This window comes from Peromyscus maniculatus, chromosome 13 (genome assembly GCF_049852395.1).
Source record: "Peromyscus maniculatus bairdii isolate BWxNUB_F1_BW_parent chromosome 13, HU_Pman_BW_mat_3.1, whole genome shotgun sequence".
Lineage (NCBI taxonomy): Eukaryota > Metazoa > Chordata > Mammalia > Rodentia > Cricetidae > Peromyscus > Peromyscus maniculatus.
This window is the reverse complement of record NC_134864.1, coordinates 55,137,204-55,164,100: the sequence shown is the minus strand read 5'-3', so window position 1 is coordinate 55,164,100 and position 26,897 is coordinate 55,137,204. Positions and strand designations below refer to the sequence as shown.

At 43.3% G+C, this 26,897-nt stretch overlaps 1 protein-coding gene across 3 annotated transcripts in view; it reads right to left on the bottom strand.

Moving 5' to 3' along the window:
- The window catches only part of Catspert (catsper channel auxiliary subunit tau), a 97,001-nt gene extending 70,656 nt beyond the window's left edge, over window positions 1-26,345 (bottom strand). The window contains exons 1-8 of one of the 3 annotated variants that reach the window (XM_076550342.1): window positions 25,813-26,345; window positions 12,160-12,246; window positions 10,792-10,843; window positions 8,680-8,825; window positions 5,006-5,131; window positions 3,931-3,975; window positions 2,861-2,929; window positions 428-507 (exon numbers count right to left, since the gene is read on the bottom strand). In XM_076550342.1, the coding sequence (XP_076406457.1) occupies window positions 428-507; window positions 2,861-2,929; window positions 3,931-3,975; window positions 5,006-5,131; window positions 8,680-8,825; window positions 10,792-10,843; window positions 12,160-12,246; window positions 25,813-26,298 (1,091 nt within the window). In that variant the 5' untranslated portion in view covers window positions 26,299-26,345. The remainder of the gene's footprint in view (window positions 1-427; window positions 508-2,860; window positions 2,930-3,930; window positions 3,976-5,005; window positions 5,132-8,679; window positions 8,826-10,791; window positions 10,844-12,159; window positions 12,247-25,812) is intronic. The other 2 variants (XM_042260321.2, XM_042260323.2) reach the window with 2 other exon arrangements.
- Window positions 26,346-26,897: the final 552 nt, after the last annotated feature.

Here is a 26,897-nt window from a genome sequence, read left to right as displayed (position 1 = left end):
CTTGTTTTTCACAGGGCTTCAAGTAACCCCCTGAACTCTCCATCCTCCTGCCTCTACCTCCCAAGTGTTGAGGTTACAGGCATGAGCCACCACACCCGGCTCTTTGTCTTGTCTTATTAAGCAAAGGCATTCAGTGTTTCGCTTACCTTAGGCTCTAGCCCATCTTGGCCACATTCTCAGGGGTTCTCCTCACCCCTCCAGACAGGATTTCTCTGTGTAGCTTTGTTGCCTGTCCTGAATCTCGCTCTGTAGACCAAGCTGACCTCGAACTCACAGAGATCCACCTGCCTCTGCCTCCCGAGTGCTGGGACTAAAGGCGTGCACCACCACCGCCAGGCTCTCAGGGGTTCTTGAGATAACTAATACACTCCATCACACCTTAAAATGCAACTTGACCTTAATATAGTAATGAAATCAAAACACTTACGTGACAGGATCTGTTCTTTCTGGAGGAGGTGCAATCTTCATAAACATAGATGGTTCGATGATTTTCTGAAGAGGTTTTAACTGATTAAAAATGTAAGCATATCACGGTATAATTCACCATAACAGGACTAGCAGCCCCCAGTCTGAGGGCGATACAGTTCTTAAGTGATGCATATGAGTAGAAGAGGGGTGGAGAAGGGGACTTCACTGCTGACTACTACCCATGGGCCACGTGTTACACACCTCTCACCCTGTGGATAAAGGTGTGAGGTAAGTGTGGATATTTTATAGATCACACTGAAGAGCAGCGGTTCACTCTACATCACAAAGCGGTGTACACCACAGGGCGTGGGTGTAGATGCTTCTGCCTCGTATGTGGAGCTCTTTGCACATCATCACAGCAGGGGGGAGCAGTGAGCACAGCACCCAGAGGCTCTCGGTCAAGCTGTACTGTGTGGGATGGCCAGTTCTTTCCCATGTGATACCTTTGTTCTACATCGCAGTAAGGTCTGCTGCGTACATAAAACAATCCTTGCCTGGTTTTAATCTGAAAATAGGCTGTTGCTTTCTCTCTGTGTGCATTTGTTTGTGTGCACATGTATGTGCTCATTTGTATCTGAAGGTGTGTGTGTGCTGCGTGTGTGTGTGCTGTGTGGATAGTCCAGAGGACAACCTCAGGTCTCTCACTGGCCTGGAGCTCATTAAGTAGGCTATCCTAGCTGGCCAGCAAGGCCCAGAGCTCCTCCTATCTCTACCTCCCTAGTGCTAGGATGGCAAATCTAAAATAACCTCTCTCTTTAAGAACACTCTTATATGTTATGCTTATGTTTGGACACAAAACCTCCCTCTAAAATTGATATTCATAAGCTATGACTGCTAAATGTAACCTACAGAAATAATGGCAGCGGGGAGTCTAATAAGGCACGCTCATCACAGGAGAAGACTATAAGGGCTAGAGAGCTGGCTCCGTCAGCCGAGGGATCTCCATGCAAGCGTGCAGACCTGAGTTCAACATCAAGCACCCACCTAAAAAGCCAGGCATGGTGGCATGCATTGTAACCCCAGTGCTGGGAAAAGCCAGAGGATCTCTGGATTATTCTAATTGGTGAGCCCCAGGTCCCAGTGAGAGACTATCTCAAAAAAACAAAGTGAATGGCTCCTGAGGAATGACCAAGTTATCTCTAGCCTCTACTCTCGCGCATGTACACACACACACACACACACACACACACACACACACACACGCACACACGCACACACCCTAATGTGTATACATGCACACACAGAAAATAAAATAACCAGTACACTGATGTAGTAAGCTCAGCACTCATTAGTCTGAGGTAAGAACCAGGAGTATAAAGTGACCCTGGGCCCACAGACAACTCAGGACCACCCTGAGCTGGATGGAAAGTCTCTATTTCCAGAAGCCATGCCCTGGGCATGTAACTCAGTGGCAGAGCATCTGCATGCTGTGCCCAAGGCTCTGTGTTAGCACCAGCATCACAATAAATAAACAAACAGAAACAACCATAAAAGCAGATGAGGAAAAAAGGCTTGTTTTTGTGGCTCCTATCTGTACACTTCTGTTTCAAAATATATTAACAATCATGATATACTGTGGACAAAAATTTAAACATGTCATAGGGGTTTTTTAGTCAACATTGCAGTAGACTTATTCAGTAAGATTAATCTCCTTATTATCAATTACTAATCAAAACTCATCCGAGACTATTAAACAAAAATCTGAAATGAAAGGTCACCCCCCCACACACACACACACACTATACATCAGCAGCATTAATGGGGCTTTGTTAACACGCCCAGAATTCTGATGATCCAGGGATATCAAGAGTTCTTTTGCTGAGTGGTGGTGGTGCATGCCTTTAATCCCAGTACTCAGGAGGCAGAGGCAGGTGGATCTCTGTGAGTTTGAGGCCAACCTGGTCTACAGAGTGAGTTCCAGCACAGCCAGAACTACACATAGAAACACTGTCTCAAAAAACAAAACAAAACAAAACAAAATAAAAGAGTTCTTTCAAATACTAGGTGAGTGTGTGTGTGTGTGTGTGTGTGTGTGTGTATGTGTGTGTGTGTGTATGTATGTGTGTGTGTGTGTGTGTGTGTGTGTGCAGAAAATCCCTTTTATCTCAGGAGCAGAATGTGAAACAGCATTTATTTTTAAATGATTACTTTTAAACATTTATTTTTTTAGGGAGGTACATGCCTGAGGTCAGAGGACACCTTGTGGGAGAAGACTCTCTCCTTCCACCCTGTGGGCTCCTGGGATTGAACCCAGGTCATCAGGCTCTGTATGCTAGCCCTAAAAATGCTTATTTTTTAAAGTTGCCCAGCTGGAAAAAAACAGAGGCTTAGAACAGAATGGTTTAAGTGATGAGCTAAAACAGAATACGTTTTTTAAAAGAAGGGAACTAACCTGATGTGAAAATCCATAACCAAAGTTTCCGTAGGAAAACATGAACTCCACCTCCAACCTGCAGATAAACTGAAAGCAGAATGATGATGTTAGAGGAGAGACAGGAAGTGGCCATGTCTCAATCTTCTGGGAAAAAGGACCAAAGCTCATTTACAGGAAGAACTCCAAGAAAGTTTGGTTCAGTCCCCGGAATGTGGTGAGCCTTTCACCTTAAAATTTCATCTTAAAAAATACAATGCCAATGGTCAAATGTGCAAAGTTTTAACCTAGAATAATTAGTAGGATCATGCTAAGATATTGACGTATATGTACATATTTTATATATGCATGTATTTCAGATGGTTTACTCACATGCCTTTCAACGGCACCCCAGATCAAATTCAGACCGAGACAAGCAACCTCACCTCTGAACCCAAGTTGACCACGTGTGAAGGGAAAAAGGAGCCCATGCTCAGTGACTTGATGTGTTCCTCACCCCCGTTCTGGCCAGGAGACAGCAGAAGTGTCTCGGATTGCCCAATTAATCAAATTACTAACATCTAAGTCCGTTCAGAATCAGGAGCTGCAAACACCTCCCGGGGACTCTCCAGCAAGGCTCTTTGGTCTGTGCACTGAAAGCAGCCAGAAGCACTTCCCTGTCTCGTCCGGTGATTCCTAATCCTCTCTTCCACAATTTACTAACAAGATCAAACATATTTATTATGTATATACATAACAGTTAAAGAAAAAGAGGCCATGAATTTGAGAACGAGCAAGAGGGGTGCATGGGAGGGCTGGAGGGAGAAAATGGAAGAGGGAACGATATTATATCCTAATTTTGAAAATTATTATAAAAATATAAAAAACTAAATTGAGTCTGAAAATGATACCAAGTTTTTATATTAAAATGAATAATTTATGAGCAAATATTGTGGTTTTTTCTATGTCACATATTTTTACTAATTCACATGGCTATGGTTAGTGTAATGAAAAAATTTTTAAAATTAGGCTATGAACTATCAGAGTCAATTCTATACAGTGTTAAAATATCACACATGCATAAATCTTAGGAAAGTTTGTAAAGCTCTTACTGTGTGTCTATGCATCATTTGCAAGACTTCGGTAAAGCAGCCTTTCTAGAAAATAAATGTAGAATTACTCATGGTTGTATCTGCAATTTATCTAAAGTGTATTATAAAATAAAATCATTTTTAAAGATATATGAACTCAATAGCTAAAATACAAGTACAACATAATTTTTAACTAAATTAAAATACAAATACAATGAATGTTCAGGAGAAGGAAAATCCAGTTGCTAATGATAAAAATAGATGTGCAGGGGCAGCAACGTTCCTGCTGGGTGGACTTCCCTCTCTGGAAATCACCCCCGATTCTGGTTTCGAGGGTTAAATGCAAACCTCCATGACAAGCTCCTGGATAGGTGGGAGACCTTTCACACCCCAAGGGCGTGGACAGGCTCTGAAGTCTTTGTCGTCCTCCGTCCCCATCTGTGGTTATTTCTCCTACCCTACCCAACATCTGTGGTTTATTCTTCTTCCTGAGCATCTTTACTGCTCCCAGCTTCACGGCTGAGAACCTTACATGCTACCTGGGAGTACTTTGGTAAGCATCCTCTTTCCTGCTCGCCACCACCCTGCACTGTGTTTCCTACGGACCCCGAAAGCAAAGGCACTTACTTCTCCAAAGCCCACACACCACTCAAAGGCAGAGAGTAATGCAGACCCCTCCATGCAGCCCCCAGTTGCCCCAATGACATGCTCTTGCTTGGGAATTCAGTGTTCTTAGTTTAAGCCTCATGCTATCTGACAATCCTAATGTTTTTATACCTTTATAATGAACTTTGTTTCCTATGCATGTGATAAACAAAAAGAATCCACCAGACATCAGAAGCCACAATGACAAATACCAACTAGACAGTATGGTACCAAGATTTAAAAAAAAAATAGAAGGTTTCTTTTTTACTTTTTTTGTTTGTTTGTTTTGGAAACAATGTCTCACATAGCCCAGGTTGGCCTTGAAATCACTATGTGGCTGAGGATGACCTTGAACTCATAACTGTCTTCTCTGTACCCCGCCCCCCAAGTACTGAGATTACAGGTATGGGTCCCCATGTAGCTGGGGGTAAAATGGATATTTTATACATACCTGTATTACTTCATAAAGGTGTGATTCAACACTGCCCAAGGAAAGGGGAGGTTTTTCTATGTTTCCTGCATCTTGCATTAGTTCCAAGAAAATATTATTCCGCTCATCATCTTGACGTCTGGGAACCTCAATATAAAAATGCATGAAAAGAAGTTGTAGCAGGAATCTTAAAAGTTCTTATTAATAAAATCAAACCCGAGGCGAGTTATTGGGGTCCATGCTGGTAGATCAGAGAGACAGAACAAGCCACAGCTAACCTTGCCAATTCCTCAGCTGGTCCTGTTTCCTCAGACTGGAAGCTTCTGTGTCCTCATCCCAATGGCTCTCAGCTGAACTGCTGCTTAAAAGCCTGAAGCTTAACCAGCCAAATGCTTAACCAGCCAAAAGCTTAACCAGCCAAATTCTCCTAGTTTCTGGCCCTCACGCCTTATATATCTTTCTGCTTTCTACCACCACTCCCTGGGATTAAAGGCTGGCTTTCTGGGATTAAAGGCGTGTGTCACCAGGCTTGGCTATTTACAATGTGGCCTTGAACTCACAGAGATCCAGAGGGATTTCTGTCTCTGGAATGCTAGGATTAAAGGCGTGTGTTATCACTGCCTAACTAGTGGCTTGTCTGTTCTCTGACCCCAGGTAAGTTTATTAAGGTACACAATATTTTGGGGAACACAATACCACCACAAGAAGTATTAAATCACAAGTCTGAATTTCAGACATCATTTCCAAATAAATACATCCATAAGGTATACTATACCATGGGCATCACTAATTATTAATTTTTACATGTTAGCTTTGTGACTTTTCAAGTTCACCATTCCACATATTCTAATATCAACAAAATCAGGACCTGTTTATGTCTAATATTAATGATGATCCTTTGAATCACCTATTGCCTGCTTTGTCTTTTTAACTATACATAAAAAGGTGCATTCAACACTCAACTGAAATTGCATACAAAGATGAAGTGATTCCGGTATCTTAAGCAGAAAGGATAACGCTAGAGCTATCTTGATTTCAAATTATCCTAACAGAGCCAGAGCAACAAAACCAGCCTGGCACTGGGACAAAGCCAGCCGTAGACAATGGCGTCAACTACAGGGCCCAGACCTAAGGTCATACGGACACTTGATTTTCCACAGGCACAAAAAATATACACTGGAGAAAAGACAGTTAGTTCAGCAAACAGTGCTAGAAAAGACCAAATACCCACATGCAGAAGAAAGATCTAGATCCCCACCTTTCGCCTTGTATAAAAACAAATCCAGAGGTGATGGAAGAGGTTAGTGTTAAGACCTGAGCCTTTACAGACCGAGAGAAAAGCACTTCAGACACACTCAGAGGCAGGGACTTTCTGAACAGAGCTCTAGCAGCTCGGGAACAACAGCCAGCACGGGCAAGCCGGCGTGCAGCAGCTGAAAAGCTTCGGCACCGGAAAACAAATTCTTGTTGCCAGCTGCTCACCAGGCAGGGGATTAATATCCAGAATACGTAAAGGACTCAGAGGACAAAACGCTGAAAGAATAAATAACCCCCAGTCAACAAATGGGCAAATGAGCTGGATAGTTACATTTCAAATGATAAACCCAAATAACAAAAAGAGCGTGAAGAAATGCTCAACGTTTTTGACCATCGGGGTACTGCAAATCAAAACAACGTGGATTCCATCTTGCTCCAATCAGAAAAGCTCTTATCTAGAAGAAAACAAGACAGGGTTGGGAGGATTCGGGGCTGGGCTGTGCATCACTGGTGGGAATGGAGAGCGGTAAGGAAGTTCCTTAAAAACCTGAAGACAGAATGACCATCTGGTCCAGTCACACCCCTTCCGCTACAGGAGAGTCCAAGTCAGCACACAGTAGCGTTGGCCTCCATACCCATGCTGATGGTGGCTCATTGGCCTAGGGGTCCGGAAATGGACTGAAGGGTGTCAGAAATGTAGCACACACACAGTGACGTGTCGGTCAGTCATAGAAGAGTGGAACTATGTCATTTCCAGGAAAAAATAGGGGACTAGAGACGATCGTGCTGAGCACAATATGCCAGACTCACAAGACCAGTGCTCTCTCCTGACTGGAGTTTAGGGAAAAAGAAAGGGGACACAAGAGGAGAAAGAGGGCTATCAGTGATTAGGAGGAGGAAAGGGAAGGGGTGGGAAGAAGAAGGATGATGGAGAGCTTAGTATGATCTAAGTATGTTCTTCACATGTATGAAAATGTCAGGGAAAGCCATCGCTTTATACAACTGACATTCCAATAGACTAGATTAATTTCAAACTATGCCTTGTTTGGTGTCCTTTCTACATTCATTTATTCATGTACATATGTATGTATGTGAGGGGGAGCACATGTGCCCCCGTGCACAGGTAGAGGTCAGAGGACAGCTTTGTAGGGATTGGTTTCTCCTTTTCCATGGGGACCCAGAAATCAAAGTCAAGTCATTGGGCTTGGTACCAATGCCTCTGCTCACTGAGCCCTCCCTCTTGTTACTGTTTAAGAATTCAGGCCTAAACATTATCTTTCCTACTCAACATTTAATTGAAATAAAGTTTACAATGACATATGGAGCATAGATGAAATGCTTTAGAATGTCAGTAAAACGCAATATAAAACAATTTTTTAGAAATTCTTGGACTAATTAATGAACCCTGTAACTCTATAGTATAGCACTACTGCTTTTGAAAAGATTTATTTATTTTATGTGTATATGTGCATGTGCTTGAGTGTATGTCTGCACACTGTGCATGCAGGTACTCACAGAGGCCAGAGGGGACGTCACATACCCTAAGACTGGAGTTACATCCTCACGTGGGTGCTGGGAACTGAACCTCTTCAAGAGCAGCCGGTACTCTTGACCCCTGGGCAATCGGTCACTGTTTTAAAGAAAGCTTTGAGATCTATGTAAGCTTTTAAGAAGCTTAACTGGAAACAGAAGCACAAGTTCCTGTTGAGAGGCAGTTTAATGGAGTATGATTTCAAGCGGAACTGACGCAGTCCCAGCGTCAGGGCCCCAACGAGCCCTCTAACTCCATGTAGTGCCTCAGTTTCTACATCTGTGAAGATTGTGTGTGTGTGTGTGTGTGTGTGTGTGTGTGTGTGTCTGTCTGTCTGTCTGTCTGTCTGTCTGTCTCTGTGTTTGAAGAGAAAGGGGGCAGGGAGAGAGGTATTTGGGATTGTTACAAAGATTGTGTCATCTATGTGAAAACAGCAGGAGGAGTCCATATGGGGAGAAGATACTGGAGGAGGGGAAGGAACAGGAAGAAAGGATGGAGAACCACGGACCACACTGCAGAGGAGGGAGGAGGGAGGAGGAGGGGGAGGAGGAGAAGGAGGGAAAGGAGGAGGGGGGAGGAGGAGGAGGAGGAGGGGGCCTTCCTTAGGCAAACGCTTAGATGGCTTAAGACAGTCATTCAGGAGCCTGCCAGGGAAGAAGCACGCACGCACGCACGCACGCACGCACGCACGCACGCACGCAGGCGCTTCACAGCTCGGTGTCCTCAGGAACGCGCCCCCAGGCCACCGCACGGGAGAGAAACATTGCAAAACCCCCAGTGAAAAAGCGGGACTCTTGGTTCTTGTCTGCCTTTCTTTTTTTCCCCCCCCCCAAAAAGATGTAAGTACTTAGAACATTTGAAACTATAAAGACACATCATCATATCGAGAAGAGGATTTTACCATTACCTGTACAGAAAAATACTTCACTTCATCAAACCTAAGGACAAGGTTCTTTTCATTGTTAACAGCTCTCAGGTTCCGAAGTTTTGTGCATTTCACGATGTGGTTTATAGAGACACGAATGAACATGTTAACATGCTGTTGTATAATGACTGAAAATAAAATATTTAGGAAACAAGTTTTGTTGTAATTGATCAAATAACACATTGTAAAATCTATTAAACAATCCAGACCAAATTAGATCAATCAAGTACAGATAGAAAATAAAGTTAGAGTATATTAAACAACAGAAAAAACTTTCAAAACAATGTTTTTACCTCTATAGGAATGTTTATTCTTCTCTACATACCTACCATATCTTTATTCTCACATTCTTACCAAAATTCCTTTGCAAATTTTCTATATATTATTTTAAGGTGACTAAGTATTTATAATATATAATCGACATTATATTCTATATGTAATTATTCTGTATAGAAGTCTTTAATTAATTAATTAATTTTACATCCTGACCACAGTTTCCCTTCCTCCTCTCGTATCCTTCCCTCCCCCACCTCCCCTCTGCCCGCCCCCACCCCCACAATCCACTCCTTGCTGTATCTTTCTATATGCTGTGAATATGTGTTGCTACCACTGGTTAATAAAGAAGCTGCTCTGCCCTATGGCAAGACAGGTTATAGCCAGGCAGGAAATCGAAGAGAGATACAGGGAGAAGAAAGGTGGATTGGGCAGACGCCATCCAGCCAACCAAAAAGCAAGATGCCAGCAGACCGGTAATGCCATGGCCATGTGACAAAATGTAGATTAATAGAAATGGGTTAATTTAAGGTGTAAGAGCTAGCAAGCAAGAAGCCTGATCCATGGCCCAAACAGTTTGTAGTTAATATGAAGCCTCTGACTGGTTATTTGGGTATCAGCCAGTGGGGAAGATTTATTCAGCTACAACTCCTCCTCTGTTTCTGTTCAGAAAGGGGCAGGCCTCCCATGGCTATCAACAAAGCATATCAAGTTACGGTAGGACTAAGCACCTCCCCTGGTATTAAGGCTGGGGACAACAATCCAGGATGAGGAATAGGGTCCCAAGAGCCAGCCAAAGAGTTAGGGACGTATATATAAATAATCATATAAATTAAGAGTAACTGAATCTTACGACAGAATTTATAGCAAAGTGTTCTGCTCTGATTCACTTCACTATGGCCCTCATTTTACCGTACGATGTTGCTTTCCCAGTACTTGATGAATTAAAAAATATCTTTAAGATTTAAGTATCTTAAAACATCTCTATAGAGAATTCTTTGAAAAATTCCCTTTATACAAAAGAAGAAAAAGAAATACCATAATGAAAATGGTTTAAAAATAAGAACAGAGGAGTATGGTAGTTCAACACTTGGGAGGCTGAGACTAAAGAATTGAGAGTTCAAGGCCAGCCTGGGCTTCATAGAAAGACAGTCTCAAAGAACCAAAAGCAAGGCACAAATTTAAAGTAAATTATTTTTAACATGTTTAAGGGAAGTAGACTTATTGCTTATAATAAACTAGCATTATTTTTCCTTTAGTTTACATGGAGATTGAGGTAAATTACAGATAGCCAAAAATCTCTTTTTTTTCTTCTACACTGAAAAGTGGGATTTATTTTTGCTGTCCTTGAATCAGAGCAGGCTTTTATGATCATTTTAACATAAATCCAGTGATTGCAACTGAAAACGGCCTTAGGATGGATGACAGAAATATTCACCAAAGAGTAACATTTAAGGGAACAGGAAAAACTACAATAATCCAGGTTTTATTTGAAATGTGTATGACATTTTGTAAACTGAAATTGAGTACAGGAGGATGTGAGTGATCCCATGAAGAGAACAAGCGTTCTAACCACCCACCCGGCCAAGTCCGACATTGCGCGCATCCACACTGAAGGGTTGAGCATCCCAGTCCCTTTGAACTGCCCGATGGTAGCCAAAGCTAACACTGTGAAGAAGTTCCACCTGGTGGGTGAGCGGAGTGTTTGGTGATAAAATGGTTAGTGTTTCAAGCTATGTTTTCCAGTGGTTAGTGACTCAGCAATCAGTAACCAGAACAGCAGGGCATGCTGACACTGTGATCTACAAGCCAAAAGGATACACCTGTGAGAAAACTGTCTACAAGTCTTTATGTGAACAGCCAGGCAGCCGACCTACAGCAACCAAAACAAGAACACAAAGGCAAGCACATTTTTTAACTTTCTTACACTTTACATTGAACCTTATTTTTAAATTTTTAAAGCACACTCGTGTTGGGTTTTTCACATTAGAAGTTCTTTGTTGTTTGTTCTTACTAGAAGGTATGGTTTCTTGGGGCTGGAAAGACATCTCCGTGGTTAAGAGCACATTGCACTCTGCACAGGACCCAAGTTCAGTCCCCAGCACCCACATCAAGCCACCAGTTCCAAGGGATCTGACGTCCTCTTCCGGCCTCCTTGGGCACCGGGAACACACGTGGTGCACATACATACAAGTACGTACTGATACACACACACACACACACACACACACACACACACACACACACACACACAGAAGAAGCTTTTTAAAATACTTTTCTTCTTTAAAAATTTTATTACGTTCACTCTTTCCTTTCTCCCCTTTCCCTTTCACCAGCCCACCTGTGTGTGTGTGTGTCTGTCTGTCTGTCTGTCTGCAGACATGTGCATAATGGCATGGTTATGGTGGCCAGAGGACAGCTTGCAGGAGGAGCTGGTTCCTCCTTCCACCATGGGGTTCCTGGGGTTCAAAGGAAGGTCTTCAGGCTTGGCAGAGGCGAGTGTCTCTACCCACTGAGCCATATCACCAGCCCAAACAATGTTTGTGGCCACAGAAACTCTTCCTTCTGCGGTTTGGAGAGGGGGATGGAAGAGCGGTGAAGGGGTCAGTGTTCAAACCACAGGTCAATCTGGACGACGTATAATCACCTGAGCTCAACAAAAACACTGGTTCATAGACTCCTCCTTCAGACAGACATGTGACAGCAGCAGATCTTAGGTTGGGCCTCAAATCAATGTCTTACAGTTATGTCAGGTGATCAGGAATCTTTTTTTTTTAATAATTTATTTTTATTTTATGTGCATTGGTGTCCTGCCTGTATGCATGTCTGTGTGAGGGTGTCAGATCTTGTAGTTACAGGCAGTTGTGAGCTGCCATGTGGTTGCTGGGAATTGAACCCGGGTCCTCTGGAAGAGCAGTCAGTGCTCTTAACCGCTGAGCCATCTCTCCAGTCCCTGGGGAATCTTTATTCTACAAAACATTGTTTCTGTGAACTAGAATGTTTTCCAATAATTTTGGTAAGTATTTAATGGTTTTATGGCTCATGTAAATAAAAAATTCATGATCATATTTATCACAGAGGACTATTTTCTTCACATACTTGTCAATTACCAGATAACAAATATCAGCTATGTTTCATATCAAATTAGAAATGATCTGTGCAGGCTTACTGAAGGTTACTCATACATACCACATCTCCAAATGGTATCAAATTTGGTGTTTCCTGTGCTGTTATCATTTCCTCACTGTCAGACCCTTGAAGAGTTTTTCTTAGCATCTATAATTAAAATAAATTAATTCAACACTTTAGAAGAAAAAGTAGAACATAACTGGATAAAATATTATTCTAATTCAATATTTTCTGAGTGTGTAATATTTGGTGCTCTAGGCAGTGGATATAACTATGAATATGAAACTCATTTCTAGCTTCAATAAGTTCATCAGTAGGTAAACAAAGAAATAAAAGTATACATAGTAAATATGGAATTATCAAGGAAATCAAAAAAGAGGAGAAAAGCACACATGTGTGTGAACAAACATAGGACACATTAAAGAATGGCCTCACAATTTCCAGATTTCCTTTAGGGAGAGAAATAAAGTAAAAATTCCAGCACAAACCTATGGGAACAGAGCTCAAGACAAGAGAATCCATAAGTGACTGTGGAGAATAGTAGAGGAGAGCAGAGGCAATAGAAGAGACAGAGTTGAGGAGAAAGTCAACACAGATGGTCCAGCGCTGGGTGAGAGAGAGCCCTGGAGGACCAAGTGTGGGATCCTCAGAGGAGTACTGCTTCTTGTTGAAGAAGACTGAGAAGAAGCGGGGTCCCCTGAATGCATGACAGAAAGGAGAAAGAAAGACATGATGGGGGAATTAAGGACATCAGAACATCAAATAAGAACCACCAGTCACATTTACAGTATCCTTTACCTCCCATCGCTTAAAAAAGTATAGCATGCTTGAATCCTGTAACAGGCCACTGGGAATAAGAAAAATCAGATCATCTGCATTCAAACTTATTACAGGAAGAAAATTGGGAGAGTTTTTTTTTTTTTTTCTGTATTGATGGTCATCCTTCTCCTTTGGAAGCCTCCTCCATGGGGTCTTGCTCTCATGGTATGTGAAGGTGTTATGGATGCTGCCGAGGGAGAGAAGCAATGAGTCATACCTCTCTGTAAAGTCTAGGGACCACAATAATAACCAGCCCAGCAAGATATCCCCAATAAAACAGTAGTGACACTTTTATCTTGCAGGTAACCAACAGCTGTCTAACTGAACCCAAGGCTGGCCTGATGGGAGGGAATTCACACCCATCAATGAAAACCTAGCCAACTACCCATGACTAGAGAAGTCACAGACACTAAAGGAAAACCTACAACTACCGTTTTCCTAAACTAATATAATTTCTAATTATACCCTAAATACTTATCCTTATACCCACAGATAAATAAATGTACCTCTTACCCCATCAAAGAAGTTCCTTTTTGCAATAGATGGAGACGATTACAGAGATCCACAAAATTGGGTGCCCAAACCCAACTGACACACCTGCAATGCCACCATGCACCCAAGGGAAAATCATGGGAGAGGAAGACAATCGGTAAGAGTCAGAAGACCAGCACACCTTGTGGGGAGCCGAGGAAACTTTGAGTAAATGAATAAAGAACAGATGAAGTCCTGAGGGAATCCGTATTGCTGACATGGGCACCGCCTTGTCAAGGACCAACACCTCAGAACCATGAGTAAGGCTGAGAGGCAAAGCCTTCTTCTGGTGTGAGTGTGAATGTTAGCAGTGTGTGTAAAAACTAGCAACTGTAGCTTCTTTCTCCTGGATATTTACAGCCTGAGACTGCTCACCTACAGAGACCTCCTACCAAGACTAACTAACTAACTAACTAACTAACTAGCTAATTCCTTTCCCCTGTGCTATATGTAATAAATACACTGCGGTGACCCCAGCTTTCCTGTATGTGTGTCTGTGTGTCTATCAGTTCTGCATTTCTTCACTGCCCCTAGTCAGATTTCCAGGGTTCCAGAACCCAAGCCACACAGGTTGTGGCAACACATCCCACTAAATACTGTCCTGTAGTCATGACAGGGAAATTGCACCCATGAAATCTCAACAATATGATTGCCTGAATAAGACCTGCATGATGATAACAACCATTGACATGCTGATGTGAATGGGGAAGTTCCACAAGGTCCACCACTAGATGAAGAGCTACAGGCAGTCAATGGCTGCAGAGAGAGGGAGGGTCCATTTTCTCCAGGGAGGATGTCCCATAAAGATTGTTCAATTCCAAATGGTCATACCTGGACACACACACACACACACACACACACACACACACACAAACACTAAATGGACTTAGTATGGTGAATTTACAATAGTAAATTCCACAATGATACAAAGACCAATGAAATGAGTGTTGTTTCAAGATACACACACACACACACACACACACACACACACACACACACACACACACACACACACACATAAACCCTTTTCAGGAAGTTGTTTCCTGTGCCAATGTGCTCAAGACTATTCGTCATTTTCTCTTCTATTAGGTTCAATGTATCTGGATATATGCTGAAGTCTTTGATCCACTTGGACTTGAGTTTTGTGCAGGATGATAGATAAAGATCTGTTCGAATTTTCCTACATGCTGACATCCAGTTAGACCAGCACCATTTTTTGAAGATGCTTTGTTTTTTCTGTTATGCTTCTTTGTCAAAAATCAGGTATCCATAGGTACACGGATTTATATCTGGGTCTTCGATTTCATTGATTCACCTATCTGTTTTTATTCCAAAACCATTCAGTTTTTATTACTATAGCTCTGTAGTAGTACTTGAAATCAGGGATGGTGATGCCTCTGGAAGTCTTTTATTGTACAGGATTGTGTTAGCTAGCCTGGGTTTTTGGTTTTTCCACATGAAGTTATAAAGCTGAGTATTGTCCTTTCAAGGTCTGTGAAAAATTGTGTTGGAATCTTGATTGGGATTGAGTTGAATCTGTAGATTGTTCTTGGTAAGATGGCCATTTTACTATGCTAATCCTGCCTATCCATGAGATGGGAGATCTTTCCATCTTCTGATATCTTCTCCAATTTCTTTCTTCAAAGACTTGAAGTTCTTGTCATCCAGGTCTTTCACTGGGTTGGTTAGAGTGACCCCAAGATATGTTATATTATTATTTGTGGCTGTTATAAAGAGTGTTCTTTCTTGATTTCTTTCTCAGCCCATTTGTCATTTGTGTTTAGTGGAGCTACTGATTTTTTTTTTTTAAGTTTGTATTCTGCATGGCACTAAAGGTGTTCATCAGCTGTAGGAGTCCCCTGGTAGAATTTTGGGGGTCACTTATATATATTATCTGCAAATAGTGATACTTTGACTTCTTCCTTTCCAAACTGTATCCCCTTGATCTCCTTCGGTTGTCTTATTGTTCCAGCTAGAACTTCAAGTACTATATTGAATAGATATGGGGAGAGTGGACAGCCTTGTCTTGTTCCTGATTTTAGTGGAAATGCTTTGAGTTTTACTCCATTTAATTTGATGTTGGCTGTTGGTTTGCTATAATATTTAGGTATGTCCCTTTTATTCCTAATCTAAGACCTTTATCATGAAGGGGTGTTGGATTTTGACCAAGGCTTTTTCCAGCATCTAATGAGATGATCATGTGGTTGTTTTCTTTCAGTTTGTTTATATGGTATATTACAGTGACAGATCTTCATATATAGAACTACCCCTGCATCTCTGGATGAAACCTACTTGATTATGGTGGATGATCTTTTAATGTGTTCTTGGATTTGGTTTGCAAGTAGTTTATTTAGTATTTTTGCATCAATATTCATGAGAGAAATTGGTCTGTAATACTCTTTGTTGAGTCTTTGTGTGGCTTGGGTATCAGGTTAACTATAGCCTCATAAAATGACTTGGGCAATATTCCTTCTGTTTCTATTTTTTTGGGGGGAGGAGTAATTTGAAGAGTATTGATATTAGCTCTTCTTTGAAAGTCTGGTAGAATTCTGTGCTGAAACTTTCTGGCCCTGGCCTTTTTTTGGTTGGAAGATTTTTAATGACGACTTCTATTTCCTTAGGGGTTACAGGTCTATTTAAATTATTTATCTGATCTTAATTTAACTTTGGTAAGTGGTATCTATGGAGAAAATGTCCATTTCTTTTAGAGTTTCCAATTTTGTGGAGTACAAATTTTTAAAGTAGAACCTAATGAACAATTCTGTGGATTTCTTAAGTGTCTCTTGTTATGTCCCACTTTCCAATTCCGATTTTGTTAATTTGGATATTCTTTGTCTTTTAGTTAGTTTGGGTAAGGGTTTGTCTATCTTGTTCATTTTCCTAAAGAACCAACTCTTTGTTTCACTGATTCTTTGTATTGTTCTCTTTGTTCCTATTTTATTGATTTCAGCCCTTAGTTGGATTATTTTCTGCTGTCTACTCCTCTTGGGTGAGCTTGCTTCTTTCTGCCCTGGAGACTTTAGGTGTGCTGTTGAGTTGCTAGTGTGAGATCTCTCTAATGTCTTTACACAGGCACTGGATGCCTCCTTTCCTCTTAGCACTGCTTTCGTCATGTCCCATAAGTGTGGGTATGTTGTGCATTGACTTCATTGAATTCTAGGAAGTCTTTCATTTCTTTCTTATTTCTGCCTGGACTGGGGGCTGGTGAGGATGGAAACATGAGGGATCGGGTTGGGGAGGGGAGGGGGGATGGAGGGAGAGAGTACTGGGAGAGATGGCTGGAATTAGGGGGCGGCTGGGCAGGAGGATGTGGAACCTAGTGCAGTGGAAACTCCCTGGAATCTTCTAAAGGGACCCTAGCAGAGATTCCTAGTAATAGGGGATATGGAGCCTAAACTGGCTATCTTCTGTAACCAGGCAAGGCTTTCAGCAGTGGGACTGGGACACCAACCCAGCCACAAAACCTTCTTCAGCCTACAATCTGTCCTGTCTGCAAGATGGTGGCACAGAACTTTTGGGAGTGGCCAACCAACGATCCAACTTGAGATCCATGCCATGAGAGGGAACCCGTGCCTGACATTCCTGGATGGACAAGAACAAGGGGCTGGACAGCCCAGAGACCCAGATACGACTGGAAAAAATAAATGGCATGATTAGTAACAATATTCTGCTATACTCATAGAAAGGTGCCTAGCCCAACTGTCATCAGAGAAACTTCATCCAGCAACAGATGGAAGAAGATGCAGAGACCCACAGCCAAAGCCTAGGCAGAGCCAGGGGAATTCTACAGAAGAGGGGAAGGAAGGATTGTAGGAGGCAGCGGGGTCAAGCACACTATGAAAACACTGCCTACAGAATCAACTAAGCAGGGCTCAAAGTGGATTACAGGGACTGAAGCAACAATCATGGGCCCCGTATGGGTCTGAACTAGGACCTCTGCATATACATTATAGTGGTGTAGCTGAGTGTTCTTGTGGGATTCCCAACAGTGAGAGTAATGAGTGTCTTTAACTCTTTTGCTTGTTCTTGGGATCCTTTTCTAGCCTCGTCCAGCTTTGATATGAGGGTTTGTGCCTATTCTTATCGAAACTTGTTATGACATGTTCAGTGGATATCCCTGGGAGGCCTGCTCTTTTTTTAAAGGGAAAGGAGGGGGAGTGGATCTGGGGTACAGGGAAGGTAGGGGGGATGGGAGGAGTGGACAGAGGGGAAACTGCAGTCAGGGTGTAATGTAGGAGAGAATAATAAAAAAAGGAAAAGATAGACACATCTCAGAAATGAACAGAATTTCAAAGTGCCCAAGATAGCATGAGCTTGGTGGTGGGTCCCCGAAGAGCCAAGAGTTTAAAACAAACAAACAAAACAAACACCTACAAATCACTAATTAAGAAAATGCCCCACAGGCTTCCCTACAGCCAGATGAACTGAGGTTTCCTCCCCTTCAATGAGTCTAGCTTGTGTCAAGTTGACTTGAAAATAGTCAGCACAAGCCAGGCGGTCACCACGCCTTTAATCCCAGCACTCAGGAGGCAGAGCCAGGCAGATCTCTGTGAGTTCAAGGCTAACCTGGTCTACAGAGTGAGTTCCAGGAAAGGCTCCAAAGCTACACAGGGAAACCCTGTCTCAAAAAACAACAACAAAAAAGCCAGCTGAGGAGATGGCGAGATGTCAGTGGCTGCTCTTTTGCTCTTTCAGAGGACCCAGGTTCAATTCCCAGCACCCACATGGCAGCTCACAACTGTCTGTAACTCCAGTTCCGGGGGATCCAACACCCTCATATGGGCATACGTGCATGCAAAAACACCGATGCACATGAAATAATAGTAAATAATTAAAAACAAACACCCAGCACAACAGGTAAGTGTACTGCCATTGAGCTCCACAGTATCCTACTTTTAACAAGGAACAGATTTTCTAGGCATCGTGTTTCCAATCAACAAGGAAGCATTAGATTCAAAACTACATTTCAGAGTGAGACTGACAGATAGCACACACAGAGCATTCCATCCAACAGCAGCAGAACACACGCTCTTCTCTGGACCACGCTGAGCGTTCTTCAGGATAGAGGATGCGAGGTCAACAAATAAGTTACACTGTATCAAGTATCTTTTCTGACCACAATGGTATGAAAATAGAAATTGGCGAGAAGAGACCCGGAAATCTCACCAGCCTGTGGGAATTACACAGAATCAACAGGCTCTTTGGGTAACCAATGGGTGAAAGAAATGAAAAGGGGAAATTCAAAATACTCCAGACAAACAAACATTGTTCTACAGCGTCCAGAACTTATGGAATGCTGCCAAGGAAGGTCTAGGGAGACAGTTAAGCGCAGTAAGGGCCTCCGCCCAAACACAAAGATCTCAATGAAGGAAGTAAGAGCAACAAGATAAGTAACAGAAAAAAAACAGTAAATAATTAGAGTAAAAATACGGGCCGGGCAGTGGTGGCGCACGCCTTTAATCCCAGCACTCGGTAGGCAGAGGCAGGCGGATTTCTGTGAGTTCGAGGCCAGCCAGGGCTACAGGGTGAGTTCCAGGAAAGGTGCAAAGCTACACAGAGAAACCCTGTCTCGGAAAAAAAAAAAAAAAAAGTACAAATAGGGTACAGAAAAGCAATTTTACTAGTTAACAGAACGAAGAGTTATACAGCAAAAAAGTACAAGCACTCAGAAGACTATTTTTTTATTTAAAAAATGTATTTATCTATCCTATGTATATGGGTGTTTTGTGTGCATACATGTCTTCACATCACATATATGCATAGTGCCCAAGGCCAGGAGAGGGTGTTACATCTCCTTGGACTGGAGGTACAGATGGTCTGTGAGCTGCCATGTGGATGCTGGGAACCAAACCTGGGTCCTCTAGAAGAGCGGCCAGTGCTCTTTCCGGCAGAGCCATCAATCACTCTAGATCTACTGTTTCATTTTGGTATTTATCACAGAGGAGCATGTTCTGGAGGAGTCATATACAGTATATATTAAAGAAGTTTGGGGAAACTGAAGAGAGAAAACATAAATCTGCTAGGAAAAATAATTTGAATCTCCAATTCTTTCAAAAGATGTGAGAAGGGACTTAAGCAAAGAGCTCTAGCCTCCTCTCAAATCTCTCTCTCCCTCACTGTGTTTCCTGAACATTTCACACGGAATTACTCTACAGAATTCTCACACTTGCCTAGTCCATCTCAATGCTCTGTCTTCCGCCCCCAACCTCTTCTCCTTCGTTCAGCTTTCGTTCTACAGCTCCCTGCTCAGGGACACGTTCTCTTGATGTGCTACCCACAGCACGGTCCGTCCCTGCTCTAGCCTCGTTATTCCTGACACCACCCTTCCTACCCCCGCTAGCGTGGAGTGCGACTTGTAACTGTCCCGTTGGAACGCCGGCACTCGAAGGAAGAGGACTGGCTTTCCCACCGCTGTGTCTCCCACACCCAAGCCAGAGCTTGGCGTTCATGTCAAATAACAGACATGATAACTGGAAATCAATGACAGTTTAGGAAACAGGATGCTGGATCCCAGCATATGAGACGTGAGGGCGTCGTGAAGAAGACAAGGCCCAGCGTTAAGAATTGTAGTGATCTGCTGAAAGGAATTAAAGTTCAAAGAACTGGGACGGAAACGGGGTAATTCTTCACGTTTTGGTTTATTTAGTCTTTGATACAGATTTTCACTATGCAGTCCAGGCTAGTCCTAAGGTCCCAATCCTGACATCTTAATCTCTGAACGCAGGAGACTATGACATCAAACCTGGGTGACAATACACATTTTTAATCTAAGTACTATGCATAACCAATCTTTCCAATTTTCTTAGAAACCTACATTTTAATAAAACTTTGGGGGGAGGGTGTTGAGACAGGGTTTCTCTGTGTAGCTTTGGAGCCTTTCCTGGAACTTGTTCTGTAGACCAGGCTGGCCTCGAACTCACAGAGATCTGCCTGCCTCTGCCTCCTGAATGCTGGAATTAAAGGCATGCACCACCACTGCCCAGCTTAATAAAACTTTTAAAAATATCTCTTTAAGGGCTGGCAAAACTGTTCAACTGGTAAAGGTGTTTGCTGCCTAAGCCTGATGAACTGAGTTGATCCTCTAGGACCCACATAATAATGCCACAAAGTTATTCTCTGACCTCCATTTAAACATCGTGACAACTCTCTGTAATAACAGTGCCAGTTTACTTTATTGCTATCACAAATACTATGTGTGGTGGTTTGGAAGAGAACAGCCCCCATAGGCACATATATTTGGTTGCTTGGGTCCCAGTCAGTGGAAGTGTTTGGGAAGGGTTAGGAGGTGTGGCCTTGGCAGAGGAGGTGTGTCACTGAGGGTGGCTTGAAGGTTTTCTTTTCTTTTCTTTTTTCTTTTTTTTTTTTTTTTTTTTTTTGGTTTTTCGAGACAGGGTTTCTCTTGTGTAGCTTTGCGCCTCTCCTGGAACTCACTTGGTAGACCAGGCTGGCCTTGAACTCCCAGAGATCCGCCTGGCTCTGCCTCCCGAGTGCTGGGAGGATTAAAGGCGTGCACCGCTGCTGCTGCTGCTGCTGCTGCCGCCGCCGCCGCCGCCGCCGCCGCCACCACCACCACCACCCGGCGGCTTGAAGGTTTTCAAAAGCCCACACCATTCCCAGTTAGCCCTGCCTCATGTTGTGGATCAGATACAAGCTCTCAGCTACTGCTCAAGCACCATGCCTACCTACCTGCCGCTATGCTTCCTGTCACGATGGTCATGGGCTCACCCTTGGGGACCGTGAGACCCAGATTAAGTGCTGCTTTCTTTCACACCCTGACTTGATCATGGTGTCTCCTCACAGAAATAGAAAAGTCATTAAGTCGATAGGACCGCAGGCAACTTGGGAAGGAAAGGGTCTATTTCATATGACAGCTCATAGTCCGTCCATCACAGAGGGAAGTCAGAGCAGGAACTCAAGACAAGAATCGGAAGGCAGGAGCTGAAGCAGAGACCACGGAAGAAAGCTGCTTACTGGCTTGTTCCCCATGACTCGCTCAGCCTGCTTTCTTTTTTTTTTTTTTTTTTTTGTGATATATATTTTTTATTTTACAATACCATTCAGTTCTACATATCAGCCATGGGTTCCCCTATTCTCCCCCCTCCCACGCCCTCCCCTTACCCCCAGCCCACCCTCCATTCCCATCTCCTCCAGGACAAGTCCTCCCCCGAGGACTGTGATCGACTTGGTAGACTCAGTCCAGGGAGGTCCAGTCCCTTCCTCCCAGACTGAGCCAAGTGTCCCTGCATAAGTTCCTGGTTTCAAACAGCCAACTCGTGGAATGAGCACAGGACTTGGTCCCACTGCCTAAATGCCTCCCAAACTGATCAAGCCAATCAACTGTCTCACCTATTCAGAGGGCCTGATCCAGCTGGGAGCCCCTCAGTCTTTGGTTCATAGTTCATGTGTTTCCATTCATTTGGCTATTTTTTTTTTCAATAATTGAGTAAAACTGAAATTTATTATATGCCACAGTCGTCCTACGGACCTCCATGCTATATATATATAGCCTCTATGGTTCTATGGGTTGTGGTCTGATTGTTCATTTTATATCTAGAATCCACCAATGAGTGAGTACATACCATAACTGTCTTTCTGGGTTTGGGTTACCTCACTCAGGATGATATTTTCTAGTTCCATCCATTTGCCTGCGAATTTCATGCTTTCATTGTTTTTCTCTGCTGAGTAGTACTCCATTGTGTATATGTACCACATTTTTTTCATCCATTCTTCCGTTGATGGGTATCTAGGTTGTTTCCAGGTTCTGGCTATTACAAATAGTGCTGCTATGAACATAGCTGAGCATGTATCTTTATGGTATGTATCAGCATTCTTTGGGTATATGCCCAAGAGTGGGATGGCTGGGTCTTGAGGTAGTTTGATTCCTAATTTTCTGAGAAACCGCCATACTGATTTCCATAGTGGTTGTACAAGTTTACATTCCCACCAACAGTGGAGGAGTGTTCCCTTTGCTCCACATCCTCTCCAACATTGGTTGTCATTGGTGTTTTTGATCTTAGCCATTCTAACAGGTGTAAGGTGGTATCTCAGAGTCGTTTTGATTTGCATTTCTCTGATGATTAAGGATGTTGAGCATTTCTTTAAATGTCTTTCAGCCATTTGTAGTTCTTGTTTTGTGAATTCTCTGTTTAGCTCTTTAGCCCATTTTTTAATTGGACTGTTCAGTGCTTTGATGTCTAGTTTCTTGAGTTCTTTATATATTGTGGAGATCAATCCTCTGTCAGATGTGGGGTTGGTGAAGATCTTTTCCCAATCTGTTGGCTGTCTTTTTGTCTTATTGACTGTGTCTTTTGCCCTGCAAAAGCTTCTCAGTTTTGAGAGGTCCCATTTATTAATGGTTGTGCTCAGGGTCTGTGCTGTCGGTGTTTTATTTAGGAAATGGTCTCCAGTGCCAATGCGTTCAAGAGTGCTTCCTATCTTCTTTTCTATTAAGTTTAGTGTAACTGGATTTATGTTTAGGTCTTTGATCCACTTGGACTTGAGTTTTGTGCATGGTGACAGATATGGATCTATTTGTAATCTTTTACATATTGACATCCAGTTATGCCAGCACCATTTGTTGAAGATACTTTCTTTGTTCCATTGTATAGTTTTGGCTCCTTTGTCAAAAACCAGGTGTTCATATGTGCATGGATTAATGTCAGGGTCTTCAATTCGATTCCATTGGTCCGTATGTCGGTTTTTATACCAGTACCAAGCTGTTTTTATTACTATAGCTCTATAGTAGAGTTTGAGGTCCGGGATGGTGATGCCTCCAAGGGTTGCTTTATCGTATAGGATTCTTTTAGCTATCCTGGGTCTTTTGTTTTTCCATATAAAGTTGAGTATTTTTCTTTCCAAGTCTGTGAAGAATTGTGTTGGGATTTTGATGGGGATTGCATTGAATCTGTAGATTTCAGCCTGCTTTCTTACAGAACCCAGGACCAGCAGCCCAGGGGTGGTGTGGCCCACAGTGGGCTGAGTCCTTTCACGCCAACCACCAATCAAGAAACACAGGCACAGCCCAATCCAACGGACGCAATTCCTTAGCTGAAGTTCCTTCTTCCTGGGTGACTCTAGTTCACACCAAGCTGACAACCCCTCCATCTGCTTTTACTCAGTTCACCCATCTTTAAAACTCACTCTGTGGGCAAATATGACCTAAATTTCTGATCCTTCTGCCTACGACTCCTGATATGAGTACAGGCGTGTGCCACTGTTTCTGAAGTGCGGGGCTTGGGCTCAGGGCTTGTGCACATTAGACCAGCTCTCTACAAACTAAGGGCCATCCCCACCACAGCTCATCCAGTTCCTCTGGCTGCTCTGTCAACCTAGTCACCACACCGACGTTCCCCTGTTCCTCTGAGGCGATTCTCAAACTCATGCCTAGGAATCGATTAAAAATAGTTTTAATTTGAGCACATGCCTGCATTTACCCCTCTCATCCCAGAGGACTATGGGGGAGGCTCAAAAAAAAATCTATATTTTTAGAGACTTATTCTTTATGGATGTGTACGTCTGTACGTCTGTCTGTGAGTGTGTGCACATGCGTGTAAGTGACCCCAGAGGCCAGATCTCCTGGAGCTGGAGTTACAGACGGTTGGGAGCTGCCTGGCATGGGTACAGAACTGAATTCTGGTTCCTGTGCAAGAGCAGTACACACGTTCCTCACTACTCAGCCATCTCCCTAGCATCCCCATACCAAGGCTTTACTAAGCACCTCAGAAGAATTGAACAGAGATGAACGAAAAACTGAAAAATGAACAAGCAATGAGCTGGAGAGAACTCTATTAATAATACCAGGCTTATTTGTTCATTTTTGTGGTTATATAGTTCCACAATCAGCAAGTAATAAAGACCAGTTATTTTTATGCAAGAGGAAAATTTTACATTGACAAGGAACTGCCATGTTCAAAACAATATTAGAAATCACTATTCTGGGAAACAAAGCCCAAATTCCTTGAGGTCATATACAACAAGCTCAGCCCATGGTCTGATTCTGAAGCACATCTCTCTTACAAACCTTTGTGATTTTTAACTTAGCACATCTTAGAAACGTACCTTTTAGTTAGCATTTAATCTGCTCTCAATCCATCCTAACAGTGCTCTAAAAGCATGCTAAACTCTTGGAATTAGCAGGAACTTTGGAGATCAAATTATTATTTTACAGAGACAGAGCTCATCTTCTGTATGTAGCATTTGTTCCTAAATTATGTTGTTTATTGAGATAGGGTTTCTCTGTGTAGCCCTGACTGTCCTGGAACTCGCTCTATAGATCAGGCTGGCTTTGAACTCAAGAGATCTGTCTGCTGCTGCCTTCTGAGTGCTGGATTAAAGGCGTGCGCCACCACAGCCCACGTTTCTGGGTAATTTAACTGCACTATTTCTTAATAATGTAAGGCGAACAGAGGATGAGAATTTTCCTAATAATCCTCTAATGACCTTTATATAGGATGAATTACAATTCGGTTCTGCTTTGTGATTTATGCCTCCAGCCCCTCGTTACCACTAAATACTGGAGACTGGATGAAGAATTAGTCCTCCAGAGTCATAAGTTAAGGACCTTGGTAATATCCGGGTGTGGTGGTACACACCCACATCCCATCACTAAGATGGGGGGGGGGGTTGCTAAAAGTTTGAAACCAACCTGGGCTCCATAGCAAGTATCAGGTCAGCCGGGGCTTATGTGGTAAAGCAAAACGAAACAAATTAAAGACCCTACGTAACAAAATAAATAAATAAATAGGAAGGAAGGAGGGAAGGAAGGAAGAAGGGAAGGAGGGAGGGAGGAAAGAGAAAGAGAGAAGGAGGAGGAGGGAAGGAAGGAAGGAAGCAAGGAGAGAAGAGAAAGAAAGAAAGAAAGAAAGAAAGAAAGAAAGAAAGAAAGAAAGAAAGAAAGAAAGAAAGAAAGAAAGAAGAAAAAGGAAGGAAGGAAGGAAGGAAGGGAGAGAGTGAGGAAGGAAAGAAGGAAGGAAGGAAAGAAGGAAGGAAGGAAGGAAAGAAGGAAGGAAGGAAGGAAGGAAGGAAGGAAGGAAGGAAGGAAGAATAAAAGAAAGAATGAATAAAGTTTATATGGGGGTTAGCAGATATCCAGACAAATGACATCTCCGCGATGGTATTGACTGCAGTGAGCATGTAGTGACTGTTTGTCCCGATGAGCATCACCATCTACATTGTCACTGTCTTCCATCTCCTAGTCGACAAAATGACGCTGCGGGAGGCTAAACTGCCTAAGGTGTCTAGTGTGGCCACCTTTCACGCCAGGGAGGTCTCGGGGTTGCGAGCACCGACCCCTGCGGTCCCTGGGGCACCCCTGGGCCGGCCATCGTGCCATCCTGCCCGCTCCCTGCTCTGGGCCCCACTCACGTTCAGCAGCCGCGTCCCGGTGCCCTTGCCCTTGCCCTTCTCCTTCTCTTTGTCGGCGTCCAAGGGTGGCGGCTTGCTTTGCTCGTCGGCGTAGTGCACGGAGGAGACGTTGGACACCCTGCGCCGCATGGCGTCCGGGGGGCTGAGGGAGCTCTTCTGGGGAAGGGGGCCCGGCATCAGGTTGGGGGCCCTCAGGTTGCTCTGGGTGAAGAGCTTCGAGGTCCCAGCGGAGGCCAAGGAGGGGCCCAAAGATGAGCGGGTGGGCACCATGCCTGCGAAGATGGAAAACTTGCGGGGTGCCTCTAGAGGGTTGATGGAAACCCTCCGGATTCCCGGAGGAGGCAGCTCCATTGTTACATTCTCTTCGGGGCCCAATCTGCCACTAAACCCAACCGCTGTTGGCGGCGCACGCGCCTGCGCGCGCTGCTGCCTTTCCCGCCCTTTCCCGGACCTCGTGCAGAATGCCGGGGCTTTGGGGGTGTGCATTCTGCAGGCGGGACCATCGGCTGCAGGCTGGTTCCTTGTCTGGCAGTGTCTGTTTCCTCCGGAAGTCAGAGCCTGCCTGCGGCAGCCTCCTTCACATTCCACTAAACTCTCCTTAAGTCTCAGGAGCCCTCTTCTCTCCACACCAGGTCTTTGGGGTTTATAATTTCAGACATGCTTTCTGTGCACTCTCGCCCGTGAGCCAAATGTGTATTTCCAGCAGCTTTTGGGATCACCTTTATCCGACTGTTCCACAACACAGGACACAGTCGCATATTTATCTTTACCTCTGGAGCTCTAGTGTGTTCCAAATTCATTTGATGTATTAATTCCACATTCACAAAACTCTGACCCTTAAAAAAAAAATGTACCCTTGATACAAGAACGCTTCTTCTCTTCACTGTTCCTATTCTGGAACATCTCTCGTATAGAAAAGTACAATGATTTCCTCTATGGTTTCCCAGCCTGACTCATCAGTTTCTTCTGCTGTCTCAGTATTAGAATAATTTACCATTATACACAAAGCAAACCCAGAAGCTTCCAGAACTTTATTGGCCATTTAACATCTAAAAATATTTTTTTAGGTGTTTCTAAGGCGAAGT